This window comes from Lolium perenne, chromosome 2 (genome assembly GCF_019359855.2).
Source record: "Lolium perenne isolate Kyuss_39 chromosome 2, Kyuss_2.0, whole genome shotgun sequence".
In the NCBI taxonomy this organism is placed as follows: domain Eukaryota; kingdom Viridiplantae; phylum Streptophyta; class Magnoliopsida; order Poales; family Poaceae; genus Lolium; species Lolium perenne.
In genome coordinates this window covers 123149467-123160271 of record NC_067245.2, presented here as the reverse complement: position 1 = coordinate 123160271, position 10805 = coordinate 123149467, and the positions used below count along the sequence as shown (strand labels likewise).

The window sequence follows — 10805 nt, the reverse complement described above, 5'->3', positions numbered from 1 at the left end:
TCGGCTACGACATTGGCTTTATCAGGTGGTAATGAATACCAAGGTCATAATCCTTGATGAGCTCCATCCATCTGCTTTGCCTCATATTCATCTCCCGCTTAGTGAAGATATACTTCAGGCTCTTGTGATCAGTGTAGATCTCGCAGCGGTTTCCAACTAAATAATGATGCCAGGTCTTCAGGGCATGAACCACCGCAGCAAGCTCTAAGTCATGCGTGGGGTAATTCATCTCGTGCGGTCGAAGTTGTCTTGACAAATAGGCTATCACCTTGCCTTCTTGCACCAGCACACTTCCCATACCAAGTTTCGATGCATCGCAATACACATCAAAATCCTTGGTGATATCGGGCATGGTCAAGACGGGGGCTGTGACTAATCTCTTCTCGAGCTCCTGAAAACTGGCCTCACATTTGTCGGTCCGTTCGAACTTCTTATCTTTCTTCAACAGCCGTGTTAAGGGTCTCGCAATGCTGGAGAATCCCTCAACGAACTTATGATAATAACCCGCCAATCCTAAAAAGGCGCGGACTTTGGTCTGGTTTGTTGGGGCTTTCTTCTCCATGATGGACTGAATTTTGGATGGGTCGACTGACACTCCTCCGGCAGAAATGACATGACCAAGGAATCCTACTTCTTTCAGCCAAAATTCACATTTACTAAACTTGGCGTAGAGCTGATGGTCTCGGAGAGTTCCCAAAACAATCCGCAGATGTTCAACATGCTCTTCTTCATTCTTGGAGTAGATCAGAATATCGTCGATGAAAACCATGACGAACTTGTCGAGGTACTTCATGAACACCTTGTTCATGAGATTCATGAAATAGGCAGGGGCATTGGTTAGTCCGAAGGACATCACGGTATATTCAAATAGTCCATACCATGTGGTGAAGGCAGTCTTGGGAATGTCTGACTCTCGAACCTTGAGTTGATGATAACCAGTTCGGAGATCTATCTTAGAGAAAACTCGGGCGCCATTCATCTGGTCGAACAAATCTTCAATTTTCGGGAGGGGATATTTGTTCTTGATGGTGACATCATTTAGTTTCCGGTAATCCACAAACAGGCGGATAGTACCGTCCCGCTTATCCACAAAGATAACAGGAGATCCCCAGGGTGATGCGCTCGGGCGAATCCACCCTTTCCTCAAAATGTCGTCCAACTGCTTCTTCAACTCGACTAATTCTTGGGGGTTCATCCGGTAAGTTCGCTGAGTGATGGGGGCAGTTCCGGGGACTAGATATCCCGATCAGGGGGCATACCGGGTAACTCATCGGGAAAAACCTCAGGATACTCACAAGCTATGGGTACTTCATGCAGGGCTGGACTGGCGACACTCTTCTTGCATAAGGATTTCGATGATGGCATGGTGGCTACATGTTCAATTTTCTCGCCGTCCTCAGAAGTCAGGGTTATGGCGCGGCGAGCACAGTCTATATGACCCTTATACTTTACCATCCAATCCATACCTAAAATAACTTCCAGACCTTGCTCACCCAACACTATCAGATTGGCGTGGAAACGCTTCGCCTGAATATCTATGGGAACTTCTTTGCAAGAACTCTGGGTTTTGCTAGTGGATCCAGGGATTTGTACGAGCATAGGTCGCTTCAAGGGGGTGGGGTTAAACCTCCTTTTCTCACGAAAGGCTTGGTAACGAAAGAATGTGATGCTCCGGAATCAAACAAAACAGTCGAGGACACTGAGTTGACGGGGAACGCACCCAGAACGATATCTGGAGCTTCCTGAGCTTCTTCAGCATTGACGTTGTTGAGGTGTCCTCTAGCTAGTCCAGCGGGCTTCTTTAGGTTCTGGTTCCTTCCGGTAGCAGCGCGAGCTTGTCCCTAATTTGGCTTGGGTGCATTGGGGCGCAGTGCAGCGTTCATCCTGTTGGGACACTCCTTGCAGAAATGACCCGACCGCCCGCAGGTGTAGCATCCATTGGTGGGGATGCGGATAGTGTTGTTCTGGCGGTTGTAATTGGAATTGTAGTTGCTTCCTCCAGTACTTTGTGGGTTGTAGTTGCGATTGGGGTTGTTGGGGCAAGGTGCAGGGGGTGGTGCCCTCTGCTGTTGGGGCGCCGGCTTGGGTGGAGGGAAACTGCGGGGTCGCTGAGTGCTGGAGCTGCCTTGCTGCAGCATCGCCTTGCGCTTGCGGTTCTCAAACGCATTCTTGCTCTTTCTCTCAACCATGATAGAGGCATCTACCAGCGACTCAAGGTCTCAGTATGGAACAACCACAAGGATACTCTACATCTCATCATGCAGACCATTCAGAAAGCGATCCTTCTTCTTCTCTTCGGTGTCGGTGTCTTCTGGAGCATACCTCGACAGAGTGGTGAAGTTGTCCATGTACTCCACCACAGACATGCTTCCTTGCTTCAGGTTCATGAATTTGTCCTTCATGAGCTTGATCAGTCCCGACGGAATGTGGGTCTTGCAGAACTTGGCCTTGAATTCTTCCCAGTTGATGACATGTCCTTCAGCTTGAATAGCCTTGACATTTTCCCACCAAGCACGTGCAGGTCCAGAAAGGAAATGAGTGGCGAATAACACCTTCTCATCATTGCCGACTCCGGTGACCTCCAGATTGTTCTCAATGGTGCGAAGCCAATCATCGGCGTCGAGAGGTTCATTGCACTTGGAGAAAACAGGAGGGTTGGTGCTCTGGAAATCTTTCAGCTTAGAGCGGGGGTCTCCATTCCCGTTCCCGCCATTATTGTTGTTGGCGTTTCCGGTAGCAAGCTGAGCGAGGTGCTGAAGGGTAGCAAGGTTAGCTTGGCGCTCCGCACGAGCTGCCTCACGATCTTCCATCATAAGGCGCAGAAGTTGCGCCATGGTTGGTTCCGGAGGTGGAGGGGGGTTCTGGTCTGACCCGCTGGCATTTCCTCTACGGGTTTCAACCATCCTAGAGAGGTGTGGATTCAGATATTAATGGGGAAACAAGGAGATGTGAAGCCACTTAAAAAGGAGAGGGCTTGTAAAAAATGCAGAATTTTGAAAATGGACAAATGCAAATGCAAAGTAGGCAAACGATAGCATAACATAGCAGGGTGCCGAAGGCACAACATAGTCATACAACATCACAACATAAGTCTCATACATCACAACCAAAATAGATGGTTTAACAGAACCATCATCATAAGTCTACTCGCATCGCACGGGGGCCTATCTCATCACCCTATGATAAGGGGGTGCGAGTCTGGGAGGTAGTACTCTAGAAGTCGTCAAGGTCCACGACACGACCCTCAGGTGCAGCTGGGGCGCCCTCGTCGAAGGCTGGCTCCTCGGGGTCCTCCTCGGGCATCAGTGGCTCAGGCTCCTCATCTTCATCGTTGATGAAGGCCTCATCCTCAGTATCAGGCTCCATATCGAAGTCCTCCTCCTCGTAGTTGTCATCGTCGCTGAGAAGGGCCTCGTTCTCCTTGCGGAGATCCTCACCGTCGTCCTCAAGCTCCTCAATAGTGGCCTCCATCTGAGTGGTCAGGGCCTCCAGCGAAACCACCTTTGCCTTCAGGCGAGAAGCCCTCCGGTGTGCAGCAACTCTCTTCTTCCGCTCAGTGGCAAGGTCGGACTGTGCAGCAGCAAGCTGAGCGCAGTGTCACGATCTCGTCCTCCTACAGATCGCACCTCTCTCGGGCGCGGTCCTGCTGAGTCTGAGTGTGGTGCAGTAGGCACTCCAAGTGGTGCAGCTGGTGAGTGGTGTCGGGGTGCGGGGAGCCGGCCACGGGCTGGCCCGCACCGTCGCGCAGGCCAAGGTACTGGTAGCCAGTGCCGACGATGGCCTCAGGGTGAAGAAAGGCAAGGCGGGCGAGCGCCTCCTGGAAGACTCGGACCATCCCGTTGAGCCACGCACACTCCATCACCTCGATGGTGAACTCCTGAGAAACGGGGGCAATCTCGCTCCCCCTGACAACGCAGGTGACCAGCCAGGCCATATCCGAGTCCTCAGGCCTCTCGGTATGAACGCCCTTCACCTCGGGCACCGGATGTCCGCACCGAAGAGCCAGGTCGACCGAGGCCCACTCGAAGAGGCAGAGGGGCGGCCTCATCCCGACCTGACGGAAGTGCGAGTACTCGATCGACATCTACACAAATTTTAAAGTAGATTAAGTTAGTGACTATAGTGTGCAAAATTTTAAGCATAGTAAAACTTTAATGCAAGTAAAAATTTTGGAAATAGAAGAAGATAAGGGACTTAAGCATTTTCAGCATTTAGTCAACCTTTTTGTTTTAAGAAAATAGTTTTTGGTCTGATCTAACGCCCATGCTAACTAAGGTCTCCTACAGTCATGATGGCTTTGATACCAGCTCTGTGGGGCCCCGGACTTACCAGTCCAGAACTCCTGTTACGCATACAATTTCACGATCCCAAGATCATTCCATCGTGAATACATAACCGAACTGATATCACATTACATCATCCATTATAGTACCGAATTACAGATATTACGTAAGTCTTACATCATAGGCCATCAAGGCCGTAGTTCAACAAATAGCAGCGAAATTTATTTGAATCCAAACAACGGTGGAACCCAAGTCAGGCCTTTACCCTACAGGCGGCTGACTGGGAGAACGTCCTAGTTCGCGTCTTCGGCGTTGTACTCCTCTTCTTCAAAGTACTCCTCTTCAAAGTCTGGCCAAGTAAATAGCCAGGACAACAATGCCAATGAGTACGTTTGAATGTACTCGCAAACCACCTTAGAGAGAAACAAAGGATATGCAATATGGCAGTAGCAAGGAATAAGCACTAACTAAGGCGACAAGGAGCGAGAGAGAGTTTCTCTCGAGAATATGACCTCTCTAAATGTTGTTGAAAATATTTTTGTAAAAAATTTTCATTTGAAGACTAATAGGTAAGGGTGACCCAATTTATTTTTTTGGCCCTCAAAATGGCCAAAACAACTGTACCAACTTTCCACCGTACCTCTCAGGTACATTTCCTCCAGTCCCACTGGCATTTTCCCGTACCTTCCCGGTACCTTTCAAAAATCTTTTCTTTGAAAACATTTGTAAAACAAAAACTCTTCAGCGTAGGTATCATGCCTTCCCAACCGTCCATGACTGCGGACGCGACTATTCGAATAGTTTTCACTCTGCGGAGGTTGTACACTTTCACCATATGATCCGATAAATCCGCCGGGATCATCCCTGGTTCACCAAGCATCAAAACGTGAGGCTCGGATAACCGATCGCGGTTTTTTGCTTGTTCTCCTTAGCCTAAGACATGCCGAATGAGTTGTACCTCCCAACACCAGAGTCCGGGATGCCGTTTACCCAGGAGTTGCAAAGTCCCCGACACACCCGACCCTCCGGAATGCCGTTGAACCACTTAGGCATCTTTCAATGGGAGCTCATAAGTTGTACCCCGCGTACCTGAACAGGTAAATGGGTTGCGTCCCTTCTCATGGGAAGAACCCCGGTCGAAGCGTCCATGGTCGGACTGCCACTACATTTGCAGGACTCTGGTGTAACATATGTAGCAGTACAGACCAACGGGGCATTACTTTTTGCTAGAGATGCCCAACCAAGTGACGAGATCATGTACGGCTTGGTGACAAGGGATTAACTTGTCAATGCCTACAAGTTGTAGACTAGGGTTTTGTTAGAAGTAGAGGGCAAGTAGATCTCGAGGGTTTCAGCCAGAAAAGTACTCGACTGCTATGAAAACTAGGGTTGTGTTGACAATGATTCGATCCTTTCTTTGTCCCTCGACTCCCCCTTATATAGGAGGTGGAGCCGAGGGTTTCGTGATGTACAAGTTACAAAGTCTGGGAGACTATCTGAGTCTGTCCCGTAATAGTTACAAGTCGATATTCCTAATACAACTCTATCTTTCCAAACTATCTCCTGACTGGGCTTCTGGGCTTCATAAACTTCGGGACGTGGGCCTTCAGTAAACCCCGGGTACCATCTTCGGCAGGCCCATTGGGGATGCCTATGTGAGTAGCCCCCGAGATTTTGCTTGAATCAAAGAATCAGGAAAAATCTCCATCTTTACAATCACTAAATGACTTCCTCGAGTTAATAAATAACCTTTATAAGCAATTGTATGTTGTACAGGGATAATGGTAATTGGGGCTGGTTCATCTGACGGATTAGGTACCAGTTAACTGCTCTAGTGGCAATCCGCAAAAACCTTCTTCAAAATCACGTCCCTGGACATGATCTCGGGATACTGTCGTAATTCGACATGTGCCGCTTAAGGTCTTACCAGATGCCGAATTCCAGTCATGTTTTATTGGGTACCTAACGCGTCCGTTAGGATTTTTCTTCGTATCTGTTGATACGGAAAAAGTAGCAAAGCGCCGTCAGAGGCGGTGCCACGCCGCACAGGACGGATCCTGGGGACTTACCTCCGCAGAGTTTTGCGGCATTCAGAGATTAATTCGCGACTGAGGCGCTCTGAGAATATATTGTCGAGTGCCTTTTTCGACTGCTAGAATAGCACATTTATTCGAGTCACCGGATGACTTATATACTTTTATCTTGTCCTCCCGATGGGAGTATATGAAGAGTTAATTGTATAACTTGAAATATGCTCTCCATGCCTTTTATAATTTCATCGGGCATGCGAACAGCGTTCCCGATGGGAGTAGCCCCCGAGGCTACAGCCAAGTGCTTGTACATGGTTGTAGGCTCACCGTTTTAACATCTTTTTCGCCATATTGTCACCTTTTTGAGTTCTTCCATGTTTATCGGGTGCGCGACCAGCGCTCCCGATGGGAGTAGCCCCCGAGGCTACAGTCGAGTATTTATACTAGGCTGTAGGCTCAACTTGCTTTACTGATGAAGAACTTTATATTTTATCATCCGCGTTTACCTCTTATTAGAAGTATAAACAATACTTCTGATAAGAGTAGCCCCCGAGCTTATAAACAAATGCTTGTATTTGATCATAGGCTCTCATCTTTTCCTTCTTGCGATGTTCGAAGATTCCTTTTCGATACTCTTGATGAAACCCTTTAAAAAGTAGCCCCCGAGCATTTGAGCAAAAACTTGTATTTGATCAAAAGCTCTCGAAGTTATCATTATTCCTTTGCTGTCACCAATCTTCATAAAACCATAGTCAAAAAATTTCTTTCTTTAAAGTGACATCAGTGCTGACACTAGCCACGGCCACTGTATCGGGAAGACGCGAGCTCTATCCCATCACTGACCTGTGGACCCAAAATCCGCGACACTTTGACACGTTACGCAAGTGGGGGACACACGTCCTCCGCTTTTTCTGGCACGCGCGCTGTAGTGCCTGTCCAGTTCCTTCACAGTGAAAATACGTTTTCACCCCTTTGAGCCACGTGTAAAGCATCAAGTCCATTCTCACACCATCCAACGGCGCGGCGTTTCGCTTAACTTGCTATAATTACTCATCTTCTTCTTCCTGCAATCTCCTTCGCCGCGCCGCGCTCATATCCCCTCTGTCAAAACCTCCATTGCAACCACAAAACTCCCTGCGCTCACCCATGCTCCTACTTTTTCCAGCGGTATTGTTGATGCCACCGCGTTCAAGACTCACAAGGCACAACACCTCTGAAGCAAGCATAGCGGCCCAAGATCTGGGAACTTCGGAGTGGGAGAGATCTAAGATCTCAAATCAGGACGCCAATCTGATGAAGAAGCTCGGCCTAATGACGAAGAAGGATGCGCTGATCTTCCCCAGCGAGGAGAGCTATCCGTCGCCCCTATCGAATATTGGGTTAGCTTCGTTGACCACCTCATTCGCGGCCTCTCTGCTCCTATCCATGATTTCCTTCGTGGATTGCTTTTCGTGTATGGGTTGTAGCTGCATCAGCTGACTCCCAACTCCATCCTCCACGTTTCTATCTTTATCACCCTTTGCGAGTGCTTCCTCGGGATCCAACCTAATTGGGCTCTGTGGAAGCGCATTTTCTGCCTTCGCCGCAATGGCTCCCACAACATTGCCTATAACATAGGTGGTGTTGTTATCTGTGTCTGCCCTGACGTCGAGTATTTCGATGTCAAATTCCCCGACTCCGTTCAAGGGTGGCGAAAAAGATGGCTATACACTCGCGAGGAGTGTTCCGACTCGCTGGAATAAAACATCGCCCCCTTTGACGGTAGCGCAAAAATCCTTCGGCGCCGATCCTGGGATGCAGAGGCCACCGAAGAAGAAAAAACGGCGGATGAAGCGTATTCATGAACTGCAGAATACCCGAGGCAAAGAATTGTCGGGTATCCAAATCACCGCCTATTTCCTTAGGATTAGGGTGCAACCTCTTCAGGCTCGCAAAAACCCTCTCTGGTTGTATGCTGGTGACAAAGATGCCGACCGCCTATCCAAGGATCTTTCACTGAAGGACTTGGAAAAGCTTGTCCGGAAAATCTCGTCGCTGAGCAAGAAACACGCCATTCCAACATCTTGTCGCGTGGAGCCATATAGCGGAACCAACGCCCTCCCCAAGGTAAATTATCTTTGTCCTCGCTGAATCTAACTTTTTCGACTACTATTTTGCTGAATTCATTGGTGTAACTTGTTGTCGAAAGGTATTTTCCACGTGCAGAAGCATCAAGTTATATCCTCTCTACCTCCTCTTCCTGAAGGTGGGGAAGTCGAGGAACGAACCGTCGTTACCGACGATACCCAGGGTACTACTCGCCCTGAGAGCGAAATTGCGGGTTCGCACAGATCCGCAGCTTCCTCTGAAAGAGATGCTGAATCCGAGGCTTCCGAGTCTGTACACTCTCTCCCTTCTGCTGCTTCCCCGAAGAACAAAAGGAAAAGGGGTGAGGTCGCAGGCTCTGGCACCTCCAAAGCCGGCGAATCGCCTGCCGAAGAAACTTCCCCTGAAGAGGGGAAAGCCTTCAACCCTTACAATGATGCCCTCGTTAGCTCGTAAGTCTCTGTCGTCTTTTTCAATCGATATATATTGCTTTGTAGTATTCTCATACTATTTTTGATGCATAGTGGTGACGAAGAAGAAGAACCCACTGTTAATGTGACTGCTCCCACAATCACGTCTCATACTTTGGTTCTCTCCAAGACTCGCCCTGCTACAGAAGAAACCTCGCCTCCTCAGCGGGACCTAGGGAACCTGACTCCTGCCGGCAGCCCCCGTGCCCCTTCGCCAAAGAGAGCGAGGGTTGAATTTGGGAAAGAACCAAGCCTCCTGACTGGGAGTTCGGCGACTCCTTCTATGGATGATGTAAGAACCCTTACCGCTCTTTTTGTACTGTCGAACTTTTCTCTTTTTTGACCTTTCCATCCTCTTTCTTTTTTTTAGCCTCTGATGAAAGAATTTATTCGCCTGGGTACTCAATTTATTGGATACCGTGACTATGCTAAAAATTTGAAAGGTATTCCTCTCTTCTCTCTTCCTGTCGAACAAATTTGCCTTTGCTATTTTGTTGTAACATTGTCATTCTTTCTTTTGCTAGAGGCTCTCGCCATAGCTAATAAGCGTGCCGATAATATTGCTCTCGAGCTGGAAAAAAAGCGAAAAAGCTCGCGAAAAGGCTGAGCTAGACGCTACCTTAGTCGAGAGTCTTCGAAAAAGACTCCATGAAGCTGAAACTGCCTTGAGTGAGCACACAACCCAACAACTCGCTCGTGAGGGTGATATCAGCGCCCGCTTGGAGTCGCAAAATCGATGCTTTGTCAGTAAGTTCATCAATCACTGTGATCGAGTTGCCTCCAACATTAGCTTGTATGTATACTTTGTTGATAACCCGAAATTTGTTTCAGCAGGGAAGATGAGCCAGGAGTTTGAGCTTGAAAAACCCGAAGATGACCGTCTCCTCGATGCTCTTTCTCTCCTTGAGATTTATGGGGATGAAGTGCGCTGCAGTATCTTTGATGCTAAGACGGCATTTTCACGCCTTTTTCCCTACTTCTTCCCGAAGACGGAACAGCCCAACACCTTCGCTGCTCTTACAATGCACTTCATTCCCAAAGAGGATCTTGGGCTAGCCATTCGGCAAGAAAATCTGAAGATTGGCGTTGAAGGCACCATAGCTTTGGTTGCCGAGAGGCAGCAAAGCGTCGACTGGGCGAAGGTTGGTGAAGTGAAGAAGATGGAAACGAAGAGGTGGCAATCCCTGATTTGGGCTGCCAAGCCGCAGTCGAAGAAAATCCTCTCCTTCCTTGGATATCAACCAGCTCCTTCCCCTAGTTCTGCGAAGCCGGAGGTCAAGTAGACCATCTTGTCCCTGCTTTTCTTTTTTCTTCTTCTTTTGCTGCTGTCGCCGTAGTAGCCTTTTGCGACAGCCGATCATTGGTTCACTAGGAACCCTCTCTTTGTAATGATCATGTAAGTATCCAACTGAATTAATGGAATGCTATTTTGCCGAGTTATTGATGTCGAGATTTTCTTTCCAGTTGGTTTTTGACAACTATACTGCGGCTCCTCGTTCCTCGGATGCCTTGCCCGTTTCTTCCTTCTTGAGGAAAACTTCCGCTAATAATCTGAACGAAGATTCTTCGAGCGCTGGTCCAGTACAAGATTTGAACGAACTGCGACAGCAACTCCAAGCGATGAAGAAGCAAACATTTATAGTAATGGAGCAATCTCGGAAGTCATCTGAGAAAGAAAAACTTGCGCTTCAACAAGCCCAGGAAGCCTTAGCTTTAAAGGAGGCCGCAGTTGCCGAAGCTGCTCAAGCTGCTTCCCGAAAAAATTACATGCTTGAGTTGATGACTGACGCCAGTCTGGATATGGTGGGTACGCTTCCTATCTTTGAAGTTCCTCTCCTTTACCTGCTTTCTATTTCTTACCATTGTACTTCCGTCGAAAGGTTCCTTTTTGGATACTGCTGCCGAAGACCAACGGGTGGAGGCGAGATCAAATCTTC

General features: G+C 48.4%; 1 protein-coding gene across 1 annotated transcript; it reads right to left on the bottom strand.

Moving 5' to 3' along the window:
* Positions 1-2246: 2246 nt before the first annotated feature.
* LOC139835588 (uncharacterized) lies at positions 2247-2834 on the bottom strand. Its single transcript, XM_071825452.1, has one exon. The coding sequence runs from the start codon at positions 2832-2834 to the stop codon at positions 2247-2249; it is 588 nt and encodes a 195-aa protein (XP_071681553.1).
* Positions 2835-10805: the final 7971 nt, after the last annotated feature.

Excerpts from the sequence above, each read along its gene's own strand:
- LOC139835588 (XM_071825452.1), bottom strand. The coding sequence starts at position 2,834 with ATGGCGCAACTTCTGCGCCTTATGATGGAAGATCGTGAGGCAGCTCGT.